Source organism: Strigops habroptila, chromosome 4 (genome assembly GCF_004027225.2).
Source record: "Strigops habroptila isolate Jane chromosome 4, bStrHab1.2.pri, whole genome shotgun sequence".
In the NCBI taxonomy this organism is placed as follows: Eukaryota; Metazoa; Chordata; class Aves; order Psittaciformes; family Psittacidae; genus Strigops; species Strigops habroptila.
Genome location: NC_046358.1, coordinates 83,928,546 through 83,949,892, shown reverse-complemented (window position 1 = coordinate 83,949,892; position 21,347 = coordinate 83,928,546). Strand labels below are relative to the sequence as shown.

Here is a 21,347-nt window from a genome sequence, read left to right as displayed (position 1 = left end):
ACTCTCCTCCTGCCATAAAGCATAATCACGCAGGTTGTGATTAGTGCTGCGGGGACAGATTATTGGCTACAACAGCCCTTTTTAGTGTCACATGTGATGCATAGCCACAGCTTGTCAAGCCATATGGTCTTCCCTCCCTCTTGATGTCCCCAGTCTTGGTCTTGTTACCTTGATGCGTCCTAACTCTTGTGCCTAGGCCAAGCAACTGCCAACAGAGCAAAAAGCAGAGAGGCTGTAGCTTTTCTTCCTTCAGTCTCCTCAATGGCCCAGAGGACACCTTGTTTCAATGAAGGGCCTTCAAACTGTTGAACTTCAGCTGAGCCCTTTAAATAAGTGACAATAGCAGTGCACCTTGCTGAGGTCTTATGGTGCAAAGTATTACTCACTAGAGGTGCTGGAGGTTGTGTTCAGAAGGTGCCATTCCATGTTAGCAAGGTTCTTTTTTTTTACAATGGGCACAACCTTCTCCGGGGTCTACATCTGTGGAAAAGTTAAGGATTTAAGGCAGGAGAGCAGAGGGAAAAGCATTGTGTAGATGTCAGGCAGGACATGGGACAGAGACACTTTGAAGTGCTTTTGTGGCTGGATGTTCTTTATATATAACCCATTCTGGTCAATGTGGTTTTGAAGGCCTTAGGAAGTCAAACCGCCACAGCTCCCACCACCAGTGGGAAAGGCATGGATCAGAGCAGTGTGAGAGTTTCCCAGTAATGAACAGCATTCTGAAGCTAGTGATTTTTGAGCTTTTAGCAATGGGCCATGCATAGTAGAGATTTATGCTCCACTCTTTTGAGCCCTTCTCTACATATGGGTCCCTGCAGAAAAGCCAGAAGGTGACTAATCTCCAAGTCACTTGGAGCTGGGAATGGCACCCTTGCTGCTTCTCAAACAGTATCCAGGCTGATACTACCAACTGGAGAACAGCACTGCAAACCATCTTCCAACGGCTTCCCCTGAGGATTCACCAGACAATGGTCCAGATTAAATCCATGTGTTTCCTACTGAGCAGAGCACAGAGGTTTGGCCTGTAGACAGTGGTGCTTTCTTGACGTCAGTCCCTTTCACGCCTAAGGACACTGATTCTCTGATGGGAATATTTGACATTTTCCTCTGGCTGATTCTTGAACCCAAGTGGTGAAGAACCAGTTTGTGGACTCAGCAGCTGAGGGAAAGATGTAGCCTTAGGCCACTTCACATTCTTGTCCTTGGGACTTCATTTTGAAAACCTGATATCACCCAAGAACACATCAACTCAACCAGACAATAAATTAGGGCCTTTCAAGGAGCATCCTGGAGATGCATTTTTCTGTGTCAGAGAGATGCAAGAGCACAAAGTCACAGATGCATGGACCCTGCCTGTCCTCCTCAAAACAATGGCATGCTATGCCAGGGTGTGAAGTGATAGAGGAGGAGAAGAGGCAGGTTCAGTACAGCACGAATTGGACTTCAGACCATCTTTCCTTGCAGGTTGGCTGGGTGTTCCCTAGCAATGTGTTTGTGTTGTGTTTCATACACCCTGCATTAGTAGCAAATGTCATCACTGTTGAGGGGGGAAAGTGGTGAAGGCTATTGTTAACATCTTTCTTTGCCACTGCCAAAATAACTTAACATGGCTTAGGAGCAAATTTAGCAGCTCAGGCATATGTTAACAAAACATTTGGTGAGCAGACCCTGAGATTTGGCATGTTTGGAAATCTCGGGATTTCTAAGAACCACACGTCAAGTCCAGACAGCATATGGTGGTGAAGAACATGTCGTGCTTTGTAAAGCCCCTGCTAATTCCTTTCCCTGTGTTTTCTCCAGGTTGGTTCCTTCTTCATGATTAACTTGTGCCTGGTTGTGATAGCAACACAGTTTTCTGAAACAAAGCAGCGGGAGAACCAGCTGATGCAGGAGCAGCGGGCCCGGTATCTCTCCAACGACAGCACAATTGCCAGCTTCTCAGAGCCAGGTAGCTGCTATGAGGAGCTGCTCAAGTACATCTGCCACATCTTCAGGAAGGTGAAGCGACGGACGATACGTCTCTACAATAACTGGCAGAGTAAGCGCCGGAAAAAAGTTAACCCAAACAGCACCACAAACGGGCAAAGCCACCGAGGCAAAAAGCGCATCACCTCCATCCACCACCTCATCCACCATCATCATCACCACCACCACCATCACTACCACATCAGCAATGGGAGCCCACGGGGGCCACGCTCCAACCCTGAGATCTGTGACTTGGAACTCAAGGTCATGAAACCTGGAGGCCAACTGATGCTTCCTCCTCCATCACCCAACTTGCAGAGCCCTGCTCCTCCTCCGGATTCGGAGTCTGTGCACAGCATTTACCATGCAGACTGTCATGTTGAAGGACCACAAGTGAACTGTAAGTCTTCCAATGCCCCTGCAAGCATTAAACTGACCGCTGGACTCTCCAACCATGGCAACATGAACTATCCTACTATCCTGCCTTCTCCAACTAGCAAAGCCAGTTCTGTTCCAGTTCCCAAGGGAAAGAAGAATGGCAATTCACCTGTGGCTGTGGTTAATAGCCCTGTAAATTTGGGCACGGATTCTTATGGGAAGCTACAGCAACTGGTAGGAGAGCATGGTAAGCACAAACAAACTGATGTTTATTGCTTAGGAAAACTGGGGAATGGGCAAATTGCTCAAGAGTTCAGGCGTTAAGAGGCCTTTGCTGGAGGCCTCTCTCCTGTGGTTACAAAGCATGTGTTTTCGAGCTCCTCTCCTGTGCTTGGTGATGTTCTGGAGGTTCTCCCTCTGTTCCCACCCAAGAACAGATCTATGCAGCCCCTGGAGTTACATCTGTGGTAGATGGAGGACCTGCTGGCTGTAGCCCTGCAGCAGAGAAGCCCCAGCTGCTGGGAGATGGTACCTTGAAAGGGAAGAGCAGGTGGAAGCTGGTGGAGAAGCATAAGGTATAGGAAACATAAGAAGTTTAAAACAGGGAGGCACTGAAAGAACCCAAACCAGACACTTCTAGAAACCCTTAGATCTACTCTGATGGGCCCCTGAACCTCTAAATTTCTTTTTGGCGAGGAGAAGGTGTGGAGGCAGACCTATGGCCACTGCAGGGTCTTGCTCTGTGCTAATCCTCAGAGGATGCATGTGAGGGCAGGAGTGTAGCAGAGCTACAGGTCTCAGGCTTTCCTTCCCATCTTTCCCCATGAGCAGAAGAAATGTAGGACTGAGTGTTCCTGCAGATTCAGAGCTTCATTCCAGCTGAATGAATGAGGAGCATCTTGGGGACTCTTTTGTACCTTTATCTGATCCCTATGTGTACAGGCTGCAGCCACACCAGCGCTGTTAGTGTAGTTTTCTCTCCCTTCATGTATAAATCACCCACTGCTGGAGTTGTGAGTACAAGCAACACTTAGGTTTCTATTTTGCAAAATGTTTCCAGTTCTCATGGCTCGAGCTAGAGGATGAAAAATAGAGTCTTAAGCCCTCAAACAGTAAAAAGTCCAAAAAAATCTGGCTTCTCCTTTTTTAATCTCTTTAAGGCAAACCCATAATCTGTTTTTTTCAATGCCTGTGTTTTCCAAAACTGTTTATCTGTGTGTGCATGGACACAAATATTTATCCTAGTGATGTATGTGCTGAAAAAATACCAAGCCTAGCTTGGGGGGGGTCACAGTAAAGGTTGCTTGCCAAATAGGTTGGATGGCTTGTCTTTGTTCATTTTCTTATTATTTTATTTTTTAAGTAACCAGACAAAAGGGTAAAGTGGTTTGTTTATAGAAATTGCCTTCAGCCAACATTTCTCTAGGCTTGGGAGCTTAGCAGGAGGGCAGAAGGGGGCGAGGTTAGTTTGCAACGTTCTTCTGTTGTTAAGCAAAGGCTTTATATGAATCACTGGTTCATCTTTCACTGTGCAAGTTAATGGTGGTTATTAGAAGGATGTGTATGTACCTTGAGCTAAAAGCCCAGGTTCTGCTGAAGTCTCAAACTAGGAAAGCAAGGATGAGCAGAAGAGCTGCTGCTTGGAAGGCAGTGCTCAAGTCAAAAGTTTGGTTCTTTGTGCTTGCGAGGGGACCTGCTGCTGGGGTCCTCTTTAGAAGAAAGCCCCAGCTTCAGGGCCACTTCACTAACTTAGGAGATTTTCACATAGCCTGTGATGTTTCTTTAAAAGCCAATGGTTAGATGGAGTTGCTATTAATAATGCATAGTATCCTCTTTTTACAGAGTTATTTCAGCCCAGAGGATGCCAAAATGCTTTAAACAAATCTCCTGAAATTGTTTTGTCTCTTTCAGAAGTGTGCTCATATCTAGGGGAAAGGGTGCATGCCACAGCTCTTGGCTGGGGAGCAGCAGCTTGTCTGGCCCCCTGAGGAGCACAGGGGCTGAGAAGGGAAGCAAGTCAGCCGGGTCCATCTGGAGACCCTGTCACACACTGTGTCCATGCCCAGCTCTTCCCCTCCATGGCTCTGGCTTCTTCCAGGTCCTTCTGCCACACCAACAGGATTCACTTCTGCACCACAACCACCTTTGTATAGCAGGGATGATGGATGTGTCTTCCAGGCTTCAGGAAGCTCTTAAGTACCGAATAAGCAAGCTCCTGAGCGTGTAGCTCTGCCAGGCACAGCTCCCAATTCATCTTTCTCCATCCCAGCCTTGGAGCCATGTTAACACCCTACCCTGTGCTCAGTGGGGAAGGTGAGGTGTGCTCACAAGTTCACTCAGCCTCTTTGGGCAACAAAAGAGCTATTTCACTTAATTCTTTCTCCACTCTCACAAGTCAACAAGCAGAGTCTGTTCACTGCAAGACTTGTGCAAGGAGAGCACACAAGTGATAATTGAGAGCATTAAGGAGGCATTAGCAGCCAGGCTACTCTCAGCCCTAGCTAGAAACAAGGTTGATGTCTGCTGGGAAAGATGCAATTGTGGGAGAGAGTATTCTCTTCCCTTCTTTTGTTGTGGAATTGAACAGCATAAAGTACAGCCTGTTCCTCCGTGTTCTCGTGCCCTGCAATGCTGCGAGGTTATTTTAGCAGGCAGCCAAGGAGACTCTGGTATTTTGAAGACATCTGCGGCGCCAGTGTTTTTCATATAATTTTTAACACTTGAATAGCATTAAAAGACGTCTGGCAAAGCCCACTACCTCTACTATCTACACCACTATGGCTGTGCTGCAGCATTTCCTTGTCAGATCGGTCCTGATTAGGCTATGCTGTGTTAATGTGTGGTGCTGCTTGAAGCTTGAGTAAGGGGGCAAAGACTTCTGATCCTCCTGGTGCCCTTGGCATAGTGACCAGGAGGAGGACAGTCCTCTCCTGCAAGGCTGTTTTGAAGGCCAGTGATCATCTGAGTGACATTCAGGCAAGGAAAAGATATTTTGACTCTTGTCTCAACCCAGTTTTCAAGCTAATGGGGTGCTGCCTTCTCCTTAAAGATGTACTCAGCCAGGAGTGGCTGAAATCAGCAGCATTACTGCTGGGAGAGCTCCAAGCTCCTGGGCCCAGAACCAGAAGCATCCATTGCCTTTTGCTTGGTCTCCCCAAAACCGATCCACGTATCCCCATCCAACCTCCAGATAGGGGCATGTTAGAGGGGAAAACCGTCCCCTCACCCTATTTCCCTGCATCTCAAGGAAAGCTTTTGTTGATGCTTGAATGGCATTTTATAGGAAGGATCTCATGCTCATGGTATTGTGTTCATGTTGGGTGTTTTTTCTGTCATTAATACCTGGTTCCTAAATAGGAGGAAACTAAGAATTCTTAAATGTGAAGAAATAAAACCCAGCTCTTGTTCCACCCAAGCCATTCTTGTCACACTTGTCCATACCACCGCTGTACCCAGGCTCTGTGAGGGCAGTCAGCATTTCTCCTCACACCACAGAACATGTGGCAACGCGTTTGATTTTAAGACGCCCTGAATGCTCACTTTGCCTCCAGCAAAGAATACACCCGAGCTTTATTAAAGGCTGAAGGAGGAACGAAGGAGACTGAAGGGACTACGTGACTCTCCCGAGCTGTGATCCATAGTCTGTAGCCACCTTTGGACCATTTCTCCCTTTCCCTCCTCATTATTAGCTAAATGGAAGCACAAGCTAAATTGGGTGTAACAGCTTGATAGTGCTCAGATCACCACTAATGATGTTAGCCTGGTCAGAGATAATCAAAACTAATTGAAAGCGAGAGGTGTGCCAGTCAGTTGTCCCTCAGCAGCAGAGCACAAAATGGCTGCTGAGCGCTGTGGAGAGCGGTCCCTCAGCGCCGTGTCCATGGAGGGGATTTAGAGGGTGGGTGTTAAGGCTTGGGGAGAGGGAAAAATGATGTAAAGCAAGAACTTCTTGGTAAGATGGACGGTTAAAGGGTGTATCAAGGTATTATTTGAGGATGTGGCAGAAGCTGCTCTGCTCTGGACAAGCCCAGCGCCACGCAAGGCGGGAAACGGGGCTGTGCGCCATGTTGAGGTGTGAGGTGGCTCATGGTGCGTGTTTCCCCTTGCAGGTCTGCGGCGGACGCCCAGCCGGCTGTCGGGGCTGAGCGCAGCCTGCCCGCTGCCCAGCCCGCCGGGCGGCACGCTGACCTGCGAGCTGCAGGACTGCCCCTTCTGCGCCAGCCTCCTGGAGGACCCCGAGTTTGCCTTCAGTGAGTCTGATAGCTGTGACTCTGACAGCAATGGCGTCTACGAGTTCACCCAGGACCTGCGGCATGGTGATCACAGAGACCAGCTCCAGCAGCAGCGGAGCAGGAGGAGGAGGAAGAAGAAAAAGCCCAAGGAGAGAAACAAGGTCACCCGCCTGTGGAAGGCTTTTGGCAGCAAGCTGAAGAGGATTGTGGAGAGCAAGTACTTCAACCGGGGGATTATGATAGCCATTCTCATCAACACGCTGAGCATGGGCATCGAGTACCACGAGCAGGTGAGTGTGCGACTGGCCTGAAGAGCCTTGAGGGTTTCAGTGCTCATAGTGTGGTGTTTTGGGGTGACTGTTAAAGCTATGCCAGAGGAGCAGCAAGCACTTTGGAAACACTAAATGGGGCTGAGGATTTGATCCTGCAGATGCGTCATGAGCAGGAGCATCCTTCTGTGTGTGAAAAGCCTTGGAAGGTGGTTGGCAGCGCTGCTGAGGTGTGGAGAGTTTCCATGTGTGTGTTAGATCATGGCAGCTCGAAGCCTGGCTGCTTGTCTGCTGTGAATTATTCATACAAATGTGAGTTGTTCTGGTGGAAGCACCCTTGCGGTCTGGTAGTGGTGCACAGTGGACCTTGTAGTGCAAATAACTCATGCAGAAGTTTCTTCTTTGATCTTGGACCTTTAGATGAAGACTTAAACTGTCAGGCAATGCTAAAAGCAACAAAGGAGAAAAACGTTTCTCCCTGAAGGCTTCAAAAGTTGTGATTTGATCTTCTAGGGTGCAAGTAGGTCTTTTTTTTTAAGTGTTTAGAAGGAGGAAAGAGAAATCATGCTGTTCCCAGTATTAGTCTGAACATGGTGATGGCTGAAACCGGTGCTGACAGCTGAGGACAGCTTGTCCTTGTTGCTGGCTGATGGGAGCTCGAGGGGCTGTGCAATGGGAGAGGGACGTGAGTCATCTGAGTATCTCCAGTTCATCACTCTGGGGAAAGCTATGCTTTTCTGAGCTTTTTGTTCTTGGACAAACTGGTTACTTCCAACTGTTTTCTCAGGATATACTCTGGAATTTCTTGTGCCACCTCCGTATCAGGTGCAGGAAATGCATCCCAGTGAGGCCAGGAAATCCTCATACTGATCTTCTGTGAGACGGATAGTCAAAGGTTCATCCACTGCTCCCCCAAAATCTCTATTGCAAGATCAGGACCAGGTCAAGGCTATTTATAAAGCTATTCCTCCTCTTTGCCTTGGTTTGTCTGCTCAGGAGTGAGGAGGAAAGGCAGACAGAGTAGCAAAGTGCATCCGAAGGTGCAGGACAAAGAGGCTCTCATTTTCTTCTCCATTTCCCAGCATTAAGTCCTGCTTGGAACCATGGCAAACAATCCTCCAGAGTGCTGCTGCTTTATTTTCTCTCCACTCGTGTACTTTAAACCCCCATATTCTGTGCTGTCTGAGATGTTTTCTTTCAGAAAAGCAAGTACTCAGCTAAAACACATGAACCTCAGCCGGGCAACAATAAATTAGTTCACACTTACAGCAGAGAGAGTCCAAACCCAACAAAGAAATAGCTGTCGCTTTCAGCTTTCTGTCTGGTTAGTTGTTCCACAACAAGTTTTAAAACTAGGAAATATACCTTGTCAGTAGCCTTTGAATAGACCATTCATTCATCACAGCAGCTCCATTTCTGCATGGATACTCTTTTGTCAGGCAGATACAGCTTTGTCAGTCCTTGGATATTGCCATGACGGGTGCTGGGGGAAAACCCTAGGCAGGCTGCAGTGAGAAAGCCCAGGGATCACAGAGAGTCTGCCCACAATCACTCATATAAAGGCAAATTATGATAATTACATCCTTGCTGCTAACAAAGGAAAACTGTAGCCGGCAGGTTTATATTGGATTTTACCTTGTAGAAGATTTGCTTTAAACCATCTCAAAGCCAATGGCAATAAAGATTCTGAAGCTTTTGGCTACGGAACATCAGCCTCCTGCCAGCTTTGCTCACAGGCACTGCCCAGCGTGGGCCCAATAAAAAGGGAGGAATTTTGAAGTGAAACCTGTTAAAGTTCCTCCACGTGCCTGACTGCAAAGTGTCTCTGGTCGCAGTGGGGATAATGAGCGTGGAGCTGTCAAAGCCCAGCTTTGAAACACCTTACCCAAGCACGGTCCTGTCAACAGAGTGACCTCTGGCATTGCCAGAGGCTGGGGCACTATTCGAAAGCGATAGAAAATGGCTCTAGGCTCCCAGAGTGTGTGGCATGAAAATCTGGGGCTTCTGTGAGCAAAGTGAAGTGATTTCAGACCCTGCAGCCTTCCGCATGTGAGAACTGACTTGGAAGACTTAGAGTGAGGGGCTGGCTTTGTGTGGAGATGAGTAAGAGCTGAGTGAAGCTGCCACGAACCCACAGCGTGGTGCTGGGTCGGAGGGGAGGTGAGAATGGCTGGGTTTGGGTATGCCATGATCCTGGCCAGGAAAAAAGAGTTTAATCACTGCTTTCTGGTTACTGCATGATGGATGCTGCCCAGTCACTCTGCACCTCTGATCAGAGCAGGTGTTACAAGATGTGAGCCTTTCTCCAGACTGTTAACCAGCCGTGGGTGTTACCATATTCTCCTCCATCTCCTGAGGGCAAACCTGGAGGCCATTCCCCAAGTGCTTTTCAAAGCCAAGGCATCAATCCTCTGCGTGTGTGGGAGGGGCTGGAGGGTACTGAACAACATATGGTGTGGAAGATAGAGGAGTGCTAGTCCTTGGTGTGTTATCCTGCCTTTCACCCTGGGACATAGCAGCGCTCTGCAGAGAAGTCTCACAGAGCCCTCTTCAGGCAATCGAGCATTATTGTCCGTATCTTCTGGGTGAGGAAATCGAGGTTGCAAGGTGCCAGCCTGGAGGCAAAACTCAGTGGGCTTTACTGCTTGTAGCCACAGGGCAAAGGGGTATGTTGTGTAGTAGCAGAACTTGGCTGGCAAAACAGGAAGGTGATCTGTGTCTGCACTGCTGCAGTCCTGGATGGTATGTCAATGCATCAGAGACCTGTCTATGTCCAAGTCCCCTCAAGGCTTCAGTATGTGTTTTTATGGGAATTTGAAGCTTGCAGCAGTCTGCTCACATGGTTACTCTACCAGCACATAGCTTTATTTAATTTGATCATAATAATTTATTAATGATTTATCAATTTATTATTAATAATTTAATGCACTTAATTTAATCCCTGCCCTTTTAGGCAGGGTCCTGTCCTGTGGCTAAGGGCATGACTCCTGCAGCAGCTACCAGACTCCTGGGAAAGATGAGTTGATGCTAGAACTGCTTTGAACAGAGCTGTCCTTTGGCAGTGCTGCTCTCCTCAGAGGCATATTGAGGATTTCATGGCAGCACAGCCAGGTTGTGGCAGGAGATCCAGGTAGCAGGAGGCAGCTGATGATTGAAAACAAGTTTCTTTGGGACTTCAGTTACTAGCAGCAATCCTGCAGAGCATGTAACACCAGTTCTGGCTCCAACTGCCATGTTGGACACAGCTGGTGATTAGGAGTTTACAGGATGCTCTTAGTTAGCAGCAGCAAAAGTTGTATTTCAAAGGTTAATTGCCTGGTTTGGAGTTCCCTGTTTCTTTTCCCCCTCCTCCTTGTGCTTTACTCGTTTATTTGTTTCTCTCCAGCACAAATAAGCACTCCCACAGATAAGGAAAGCCAAGTACAAAGAAGAAGGCAATCTTTGCATTAATCTTCCAGGCAATGTCAGTACATCAGATGATTTGGTACGCATTCAGTGCAGCTGACAATTCTCCAGAGTATCCGAGAATGTGCCACGGCACTGCAGCAACCAAGCAGGAACAGTGCACTCCAAAAGCATGACCTCTGCCATGCCTTTGGGGCAGTGGGGAGAAATGCCTGGTGCAGGCAGGTCCTGTTTCAGGAGCTGTTGTTTCCAAATGCCTCTCTGCCACTAAAAGCTGATGCCTTTTTGTCCCAGAGTCAGCTCCTGTGCGTGCTTCACTTGACTGGTCTGAAGAAATCATTGCTGTTTCTTTGTTCTGCCTTGATTCCCGGCTCCCTGATTGTCCAGTACAAGGACAAATTCCTGTTCATTTGTCCAAGAGAGATGCTAATGTTATATCTGCAGAAGGATGAGCTCTGAATTCGTCCATGAGGACCTCTGGTTTAAGTTGTGAGGAGAAACCCCCACTTGGCTTCCCAGAGGAATTTGCAGAAGTAGCTGTTGATACTTGTAATGATTCCACATAAAAAGCTCAATTTACATCAAATGGCACTGGAAATGCTATTTTGTATTCACTTCTCAGAAAAAAAGTACAAATTAGTATTTGTTCTAAGCTATTGCTGTTCAAAGAGCTTTTAATTGCTTTTCTGATCCCTCAGCCATGGCATGTTTTGTTCAGAGCAGCTGCCTTTGGAGCAGTTGGAGCTGACCTTGGTGAGCACCCAGCAGCCCATGGCTTATCAGTGTAAGAGAATATTGGTTCTGAGTAGCACATTTTATTCTTATGGAGTAAAAGTAATTCTGTGTGATTTAAGGTAGCAACCAGCTTCTCTAGTGACGTTCTCCTTTAGCATTTGTCAATTTTGGCTTGAAAAATTGCTTTGGCGTGGAAAGCTCAGCACTTAGTCACAAAGCAGAGGAGAATCTTTCAGCAGTGGTTGAAGCAAATTGCTTAAATTCCTTTTGAGTTGTGAGTCAATAAAATATGATCCTGATCTGAGATTCTCACTTTCAGCTAGCAAAACTTGTTTGCTCTTCCAACTTGCATGATCCAGTTTTAAGAACTGACACATTGGCTGGACTTGAAGCAAACAGATTCCCCCAGCCCAGCCCGGGGTGTGAAAGTTCAGCCCAATGTGTTTGTGCTTATTGCATAAATGATGTGAGACTCCTTCTGCCCGCAGTAGTCCTTTGGTTTATGTGTTTGGGCTTTGTCAGCTGGATGCCTGCTCCTCCTCTTGAGGTCCCAGCAGTAAGTAGATGGTCTTCATCAAGTGTTGGTTTGGTAGGACCCCACACAGTGGGACTCCTGAGCAGAGCAACAGAAACTTGCCTCATTCAACAAACAACTTGTGATAACCTGAATTCTCTCTCTGCCTCTTGGGAGGGAAGGGCTTTGTCTGGTGACCTTGGGGAAGAGAGAAGTGTTTCCCATCCTCTTCTGTGTCCCAAGATCACATCACCTTTATCTAGTCCCCCTTTTCTGCAGACAGCTGCTGTGTCAGGATGTTAACAAAGCTGGTAGCAGTTCTGGCAGCCCCTCTGCACAGTTCAGGCTGCAAGGCTTCTGCTCAGAGCCAGCAGCAGCTCAGACGTGGAGCGTTTACACCTGGCAAGGTATCATTCCTCTGTTAGAGGGAATCAAGGATCAGAGGCAAGATGGTATGAAGTGATGGCAAATGTTTGCTGCTAAAAGCCAGGTGCCCTGGCTCAGGGCTAGATCATTGTCTGCTGTCATGGCAAAGGGTATAAATCACATCCTACGGAGAGCCTACCATGAGTTCTGTTCATGGAGACTTTTCTCCCTCTTGCTCTCTTTTGTAATTTAACTGACTCCTCCACTCTTCTGTTTTCCTTCTGTTGGATTGTATGTTCTTGGTATATTTTTTTTTACTATATAAGGGAAAGCCTACTAGAGATCCTTCTATTCCTCTGCCTCCTACCAGACAGGAACAGCACCTCTCCAGAGTGCAGAAACTGAGTGTAATAACTCATTTGAGTGCTGACATACTGAGCAGTCAGGGGAGATCAGGAGAACAGCAGAGCTAGGCATTGCAAAGGAAGTTTGCAGTCTGAGCTGGTTCCTATAGATGTGTTCATTAGCCTAGGGAAGAATATTAGGAAATTCCCTGTGGAACTGTAGGCATGTTTTACTACCACCAATGGTTAGTTCCTTCCCCTCACTTACGCCATTAGTTGTTCTTTGTGTTGAGGGATTGGCCGTATAAATCACATCTGCTCTCTGCCAAGATGAGACTTCTTAAGCAGGTGATAGTAATGTGCTTCCCAGCATAAGTTGTTGCAAGGAGACTGGAGAGCTGCACAGCACCAGTAGCAGAGCCACACTGTGCAGGACCCACTAAACATGTTTCTTCTATCTGGGTCATGCAGTGAGTCAGCTGAGAGTCACGGTGCCCTGAAAGGCTTCCAAGACTGAATCCATGAAAGCCCCATGCTTCATAAACATACATGATGGCAACGGGTGACTATATATAGAAGGTAGACAGATTGTTTGCATTTCAACTGGCAGGTAAAATAAACCAAGTGTAATATAGCCCCAAGAATGAAAGCAGAGTGCACTTGCCAGCTGCATTTCATCACAGAAATGTGCGTAAATCACAGCCACGGGCAGCCAGCTTCAAATGTTGTGCTGACAATGGCTCTAATGTGCTCCGAGGCAGGGAGGCTTGACACAGCTGGGCAGCAGGGTGTTCACTTTCTGCAAAGGGAAACTGCAGTGAGAGGGGGGCCTGTAATGGAGTAGGTGGCTTTTACAAACAAAGAGTGTGGTGTTGCATTGAGCCTGTGCCTTCCTGCTGGCTGTCAGCTGAATGCTTTTCATCTGGGAGTGGGTTTGGTGAGAGGGAGGTTGGCTTTGATCAGGTAAGCAGGCCTTGGGATGAGCACGCTCCATGCTCCAAAGCCTTTGTAGCCGGTGCCTGAGCAATGACAAGATACAAGTTGGAGGAAGAGCTCGAGCATTTGGTTCATGGCAGCTGTGATCAGTGGCTCCAGAGACATTGTGGTGCCTGCAGGCAACATGCAGAGCCCTAGTCAGGTCCCTCTGAGCAGCCTGTGTGGCTTTGGTACTGCACATGGCAGCAGCTTGCCAGCCTTCTGACTGCCTTCATGAAAGGCAGCTGGGCTGCAGGGACAAGAGAGGGTTAGCAGAGAACAGCAGAGGAGGAAATGCAAAAGACTGAGACAGCCAAACCAAGTGATGAGGGCAGGAAAACGTGCTTAGGCAAAGCTTGGAGAGGATCATGCCCTGAAGTGGCAGGAAGCAAGGAGCAGCTTGGATTGTCTCGGGAGCTCCAGGGAGGATGCAGCTGCTGGTCTACCAGGAATGCCATCTCCCATATTAGCTGAGGCTGTCTCTTCGTTTCCTTACACTTCCCCTGTCTGTCAGCACCCACCTTTTGTCTTCTTGGATTTTCTGTTCCACAAGACAAGGATTGCATTTTGTTCTGTGTACATCACCCCCTCTATGTGGGGCTCCCAGGCAGGGCCTGATAGATGTTATTACAAGTAATAATAACAGTGGAAATGGAAACAGAACATCGCACTTCTGGCACTGATTTTTATGCCTGGAGGTTGCAGGTAGACTCTGTGAAATTGAGTTTACAGCTCAAATTCAAACCAAATGCAACAGGAGTGTAACACAAGGGCATATGCAGATAGGAGGATGAGTGTGGTGGTATATGATGGTGCTGTGCCAAGGACTAATGGCGTCTATAGATTGGTGGTTTCCAACTGTTAGGAGGCAAAGAAAATAGTCATGTTTAGTACTTTTGTGCATTTCCAGTCACTCCCTGTGGATGCTTTCTCTGTCAACCTGGAAGATACAGAAAGACTTAAAGATAGATATAACTGAGAAAATATCAGGAAGGGGCAGAGGAGACAGTCATGCCATACCTGAGAGCAAAGCAGGGGTTAGTATTTGGCAGTGCCTATGAAATGATGGCAACTTAGAAGGCTCTGCGTGGAGATTCAGTGGCATTGCTGAGGTGTCCTGTACACTGGCCTTTTCTGAGTACCTCAGAGCTGAGAGGCCGTCCCTAGCAGCAGGCAGAGGGTTAAAGATGCTCAGGGTAGTAATGTGCCTCCTTCCACCAGAGGAGAACCACCACTGCAAGGAAATGAACAAGTACGTTTACTGCTGCTGTCAACCTGAGCCATGAATTTTCCTCACGTTTTAACCAGGGTTCTCCAGCTGGGACAATGAGATTTTCCAGAATTATGAATGAAGCTTTAAATGTCTCCTTGAAACCTCCTCCTGGATCTTTTGTTATGAGATCAGGATGCTTTTTTTATAAATGCTTTTGAAAGGTGGGCAAGAGAGCTGCATCTGAAAGGAGTGTGAGACTCGTACTCCAAACTGAAGGAGCTTTGGCATGCCTGCATGCATTCTTTTAAAGCTCTATTTTTGTTTGCTCTGTCTGGTTTACAGCCTTAAAGACAGCCTGACTCCCAATTTGGGAAAAACACTCTGTGCACAGGCCTTGTAGCATCAGTGGTAAAGCTGCTGGAGCAGGGAGTCTGCCACTGAGGAGGATGGGGCATGAAGACCTCTTGGCTTCTTTCCCTCCATGAAGGCATCTCTCAGTTTTCCCTCCTGCGTGATGCCTGTACAAATTCAAACCTGTATTTGTCCCGTAGCACAGACAAATCTAGAACTTTGCTATAGTGCCCCTGGAGAAAGCAGCAGAAAGAGAAGTGTTTTATTTATTTTATATGCTCCAAAGGGAATTGACTTTGCTGCAGAGAGACGGATCCTGTAGTTCTTTGACTCTCAGCATGACTATACATGGACTTGTCTATGCTTTAATGTTAGATTGGATTGAGGTGGTTTATGAAGCCAGAGTGTACTAGCTGCTCCTAGGAGCTCTACCTGGAGCTTGGTGATGGGACCAGGGGAGCAAAGCCCTGGCTCTGTGTTCTCCAGCTGTGCTTTGCTCTCAGAGCTATCCAGAGTCAAGGCAGAAGCTTTACAGCTCTGACCTGCCCCAAATCCAACCTGTAAGAGGAAATAAACCACAGGGAGCTGCTGGATATGGGAGAGAATCAGAGTTTTCCTTTTGTTTGTGAAGGGTTCAGAGGCAAAACTTACCCCTGTCAGCGTTGTTCATCCCTGGTCACTGCTGCCTGGAAGCACAAACAGTTTAAAGTCATTTGTGTAAGTTAGTTTCAGGCAGAGCATCTGAAGGCAGTGTGGGCTGCTGGGCAAATATCTCCTTGCAAATGGCCTGTGTTATGGGGGCTGTATTGCAGAAGATCTCTCAGTTGTGCTAAGGTCTCTTGAAGCTGCCAGAATAGGAGATGAGCATCTTGAATATCTTTAAAACAGAACTGCTAATATGGTACATTGGAGTGCTGGCAGGTAGGAGCTGATACGTGTGCCAGAGTACAAGGGACTGAACTGTAGAGCATGGAAGTGCAGGGGAATTCAATGCCAGAAATCCCAGTTTATGCTGAGGAGCTGTGGGTGCCTCTGAAAGCCCCCAGAGCCAGAGGTGAGTGAGAGATGGGCTCCTCACTTCCTCTGAGGACAACATAACCCACCAAAACACTTTTCAAAGATATCCAACAGAGCATTCCCATTCCTCTTCACATTCCCCACTCTTCTTTCCCTATTGTGTCCCCTCTTTAGGGTGCCACTGGGATCTCCTAAGGTTCAGGCTGGAATTATGTTGTTTACATCCCTTCCTTTCCACTGCCACAGTACCAGCATATACAGATACCCCCCCAAAGTAGCAGGAATCGCTCCCTTGCTGTAGTGTGGGGGGGTTGATAGCTGAGGACATGCCTCTTCTCCTTCCTTTCTCCTGCACAGATTCTCCCTGTTCCTGGAACAGGGTTTAACCTGCAAGTGAGTGATGAATAGGCAGACTGAGCCCAACAGACAGATACTGACCCTGCAGGTAACAGAGGTGCGGTTGTTTCCCATCTGAGATTGCAGAAGTCCTTTTGTATTTCAGGAATGATTTAATGCTATAGGTTTCCTCCCACTCCTTCCCCCCCCCCTTGCTAGTCTGTGTGTAATAGCAGAGGGTTTCGTACAGACTTGATTTTTTACTATAGCATGAAATCTAAATGCTGTATTTATGGCTGCAACTGTCACTCCTCTGCAGACACGCAGTGAAATGAAGGTTAACAAGTTTGGGCTCTGGGAAAAGCATGTAAAACAGCCCTGCAGAAGAAATTGTGTCATCACACCTGAGTGAAGAGCAGAGATTTTCTGAGGTTCTCCAGTCCAGGGTTATTTATCATCATCTGAAGCAAATACTTCTTTAATTGTATATCCTTGTTTGAAATTCTTGAAACCCCAAATCAAATTCTTTTCCTTTGTACAATATACACAGCAAATACAGGATACAGAGCCTGAGGGGACAGTCTAATAGTTTAAGAATCAGGTTGGCACTAGCCAGACTTCATGCAGCCATATGTTCAAATCCCAGGGGGGAGCACTCACCAGGATGTAGACAGTGCTCAATACCATTTATTGTGTGTGTTCACTTAAAACCAGATGTCCTATTACCAGGGCTGAAGGAATAGATACTCTGCCTCTCCTCCAAAGAGCAAGTGCTCTGAACCATGCTGTTCAGTCCCCACCACCACATTTGCATTGTTTCTGTGAGCTCCCTTACTCCTGTGTGTGTGCACTGGCTGAAGTTTGAAGACCAGGCTGGTTGATTTTAATGGAGACTTGCTTAAATAAGGCAAAATAGCTTTTGGCCTTTGTTTAAACAGAACTGTGGTCTGAAATATGTCAAATAGACTTGGGAATAGTGTAGCTGGTATAGGTGGTCTTGTTAGAGCCTGAAGGCTTGTGGCTGTGTCTCTCTAGGGTTGTTACACTCAGGTTTGGGCTCTACGTGGCTCAAGGTAGTTTTGCCAACACAAGATGTGATGTTTCAGCCATGCCTATAGGTCTTTGTGTCCAACTCAGTGCCTGGGAAAAGCAGAGCAGAGCCAAAGTGGGACCTAGCATGGGTTTTGAGGGAGTTGGGCACTGATGCAGCCCAGAGCTCTGATCCAGCAGGACCATACGGATGGAATGGGATGTGAAAGCTCTGTCTTAACAATGCAAACAGTGAAGCCCTCAAGATTGATGAGGCTGGGGTGTGGGAGAGTTCAGATGTATTTCTAGTAATCACATCCTTCCTGTTGTGTGTTGTTTTTGTTTCTGAGACTCTAAAATAGATTGTGTAGGAAGTTGCAAGATTTGGACTCCTCTGCCCAGCTTTGTAGATGAAGGAGATGGAGCTGCTCTGAGAGGCAGCCAAACGCAGCTCCAGTGCTCTCTGAGAAACCTCTTCATGTGTGAGGATTGCTCCTGCCTTGCAAATGCTCACGTCCCTCCTTGTCCCCATCATGTTGTCACCATAAGGAAACCAGCCAGGCTGTCCCCTCCTGTATTACTGCCCCATTGCCTGCAGTTAAACTCATCATGATACTCTTTGCAGTGTGTCACTTTGGTGAACGCCTGTCAGCCAAAGCTGTAACTTACCCCCATTATCTGCAGCTCTGAGTAAGCAGTCGTGTTCTGGGTCCCTAATTCACTCCTCACCCTCTTCTTTCCCAGTGTTTGCTGCTCACCCAAGTTTTTCCATACCAAATTCAGCACCCAGAAGGTGCCGTTCCCATTTTATTTAGCATCTCCATAGAAACCACTTTGGAATTGCAGAGTGCTTTGTGCAAATTGAAAAGGAAACTAATGTAATGGTTCAGTTGGAGCAGGTTTTGGACTGCCAGTTGCTTAGAAGGAGTGTGTGTTTCAATGATAAAGTTGGGAAGAAAAGAGGCAGAAGTTCTCAAAGGCAGAGATACAACAATTTTCTTCTCTGTAAGCCCAGGGGAATGCTTTTATGATAGCACAAAGCTCATCTGAAGATTCTTTGGAAGGAGACAGACACGTTTTTTACTCTTCCATAGAAATCTCTTACTAGGAGGAGATCTGTTTATGTGCAAAGCTGCTTTTTTCTGTGCAGGCTCACTTCTTCACCTTGTTAACACAACTGACTCAGTTTGACCTCTCTTAAAAGGTTTAAATGCATATAGATTAATGTACTTTTGATGTACGGGCTAATGAAGTGCAGTGCCACCTCTCGTTAATGTTCTAGTTTAGAGATTGAGGCTCAGCACTGCTTAGGAATAGCCAGGATTGGACCTAAGGTTGGTTTGCACCTGACTGACAGAAAGGTTAATGCTGGGCAGAGGGGCAGGCGTGAGCAGAGGATGCTTCTCTGTAGTAATTTGTGCTTCTCTGGCTCTAGCGCAACCACCTAAGGTGACTTTTCCACAGGGATGGACTCAGAAATAACAAAACCATCATTGACAGCAAAGGAGGAAACTCCTGGCTGTGCTCAGATGTCCAAAGGTCGCAGAGGTTTAGCAGCACCAGTCTAGGTCCGTGGTCACCAAGGCAATAGCTCATTGCCATGGAAACACTTGTCACCTTCTCAAGCAAGAGCATTTGAGCAAGTCCAAATGTTTAGCGAATAATTGCTTGAGATCCACCGTGTATCCCGCCCCTTAGCACATTTGGGGACTAAGAAATAAAGTAATTTGACGGCTTTTCATCATGATCTCTGCATTCTGGAAACCCACGAGGGGGATTTCCATCAGGGTAGAAACATCTTTGAGCTCAGTTGCTTTCTCAAGGGCTCACTGATTGCAAAGTGTTGTTTTAGCTTTACTAGTTTATTAAAGGCACTACACTGGAGATTGCAACTAAGTTCTCTTTCACTGCCACTCCCTACGAATAAAACCTTGTGTTGCCTGTTTCATGAGAGAACTGACAGAGCTGTTTGGATGCTATGGATCAGTTTGGCTTACTCTTGGGGGTTACTTTTCCCACAGGGCTTGGCTGGCCTTGCTCCCAGGGCAGGAAGCTGGATCAAAACCCTTGTGCTGCTGGCGCAGCTGTGAGGGCTGGTTAGAGCAGCCCTTCCTGTGTGCCTGTTCCTCATGGCTCTTGTTGTGGGAGAAGCATCAGTTCTGCTAGTCAGAGCGACGCAGGGATTGTGAAAAGCTGCCAGGAGGAAAACTTGAATGTGGCGTGGAGGAAGGCTGCGAATGAAATCCGCTTTTTCTTTGATTTGAGCCATCACTGACAGATTTTCCCTAGGTGAAAGCAGGATGTGGGCAGCGGGTTGGCAGAGCCAGGCACTTCAGTGGGACTGGGGTGTTGGTCGAGCTGTCGTGGAGGAGCCGGCAGTGTAGTGAGCCAGAGCTCATCTCCTCTGCTTGGAGGGTTTCTCCTGACATCATTCCTGCACACAGCGTGGGATCAGGATGGGGGGCATTGTGGCAAGGCAGCACTGAGCATAGCACAAGGGCCAGGCACAGCCTGGTGTCATGTGGAGGAAGAAGGGAAAGGGCTACCTGCCCCTTCACCTGAACCAGACATCTGCTGGAGGGCAATTACTGCCAGATGATAAATGAGGAGTGTGCTGCCTCCTTTACCTTTGCTTTTCTCTGTCTCACAGCTCCCCTTGAAATGACAGCAGCGCATAATTGCAGCGCTTTGGCGTTCGCAGCATCACTGCTGCTGATTGGAGAGGTGTTATTAGTGTTGCCATTAGCACTGTGATTAGTGGTAGCATAGGAGTCCTCTTTGCGCAACACACCAAGGCTGAACTGACAACCTCCAAACCCAAATACATCCAAATACAACGCTTACTCTCTCCTCCAGCTTGGGGAGAGAGTCTCTACTCTCAGGTGTTCAGCAGTCCTACATCTTCTGCAGCTTGGCACTGCAGCCTCGCAGTAGTAGTGAATTACAGTAATTTGAATTAGCATTGCTGTTATTAGAGATAATATAATTGAATTTAGTTATTTTTAGCAGTGATTTGATTTCATTATATAAAATCAGAGTGACTAAACTTCTTTTTTACTGAATCATTTTGTTCCCATAACAATAGCAACATACTGCAATCCAGGGCATGCTTGGGGGTGAGGCATATTTCTTGCCAAAGGAATGAGAAAAATGCAATGGAAAGTCATGTCCTTATTTTGAAGTCCTGTTTTCCAGACTTTTGTGTTCTTCCCCCAACATTAGAAATAAGTATTACAAGAGAAACACATTGCAAAAGAACAGTTAGTTGCTGTGAATTTTCTTACTTGGTCCTCTGTGAATGTTGGTGGTGGTTTAATATCATTTCATTTCATTGGGGGTTTTTGGCAAGAAGGTGAATATGTGGAAGCTCTGGGACATCTCCAAACCCAGTGGTGGTTCCACTGAAATCGAGGAATTCTGCCAGGTGATAATCCAGTCACTGTCTGTAAGATACAAAGAGCTGATGTGAGGAGGAACAAGAGTTGCTGAACATTCCTGCTGGGTTGTGCTCCCATTCCTTAATTCCAGGCTTTTGCTTTGTTCAATGTCCAAGTGATGTGACTGTGCTGAAGGGCAGCTCTGTCTTGTAGCTCCTTTCTGACCTCTCTTGTCCTTTCTTGCCTTAGCCAAATAAATCGCTGTTGTCTCATGAAGCAAAAGGGATGATGGTGATTGTAGCTGTTATTTTTAAGTGTCTAAGTTTAAATGCCTGTATTGCACATGCTCTAAAGCTAAAACAGGGCAATGAGCTCCGAGGAGCAACTCATTCCCTTGTCTCCAGCAGAAGAGTGTTGCTCACCTGCATCAGAGCAGGCTCTTAGTGAAGGCACACCTGAAGGAGCAGGACCCAGAAGCCTTCCTTCCCAGTCAAAAGAGCACAGGCTCTTTTCCACCTTTGCTGTTTCTTTGTGATCATTGTGGATGGGTTTAATTGCCACTTTAGTCTGATGCTCATGGCTAAGAACAACATATCAATAATTCACTTGCAAGAACAGCGTGGCAGCTCTGAACTTCCCATCTGCCTGCTTTGGCTGCAGGCTAGAGAAACCATGGGCTGTTCACAGCATTGTGTTCTCAGGGACAAAAATGAGCTTGTAACAATTGCTTGGCTTGCTTTTGGTTATATTAGAGTGGGAGAAGGTAGATTTTCCTGAATTTGTTCTCCTGGCTCCTAGCATATCTTTGCTGCAGAGCAGAGAGGAGCTGCTGCCTATT

The 21,347-nt window shown here is 47.1% G+C and overlaps 1 protein-coding gene across 2 annotated transcripts in view; it reads left to right on the top strand.

Moving 5' to 3' along the window:
* Positions 1 to 21,347, top strand: part of CACNA1H (calcium voltage-gated channel subunit alpha1 H) — a 231,630-nt gene that overhangs the window by 148,197 nt on the left and 62,086 nt on the right. For both annotated transcript variants that reach the window (XM_030483014.1, XM_030483013.1), the window contains exons 9-10: positions 1,804 to 2,593; positions 6,456 to 6,868. In XM_030483014.1, the coding sequence (XP_030338874.1) occupies positions 1,804 to 2,593; positions 6,456 to 6,868 (1,203 nt within the window). The remainder of the gene's footprint in view (positions 1 to 1,803; positions 2,594 to 6,455; positions 6,869 to 21,347) is intronic.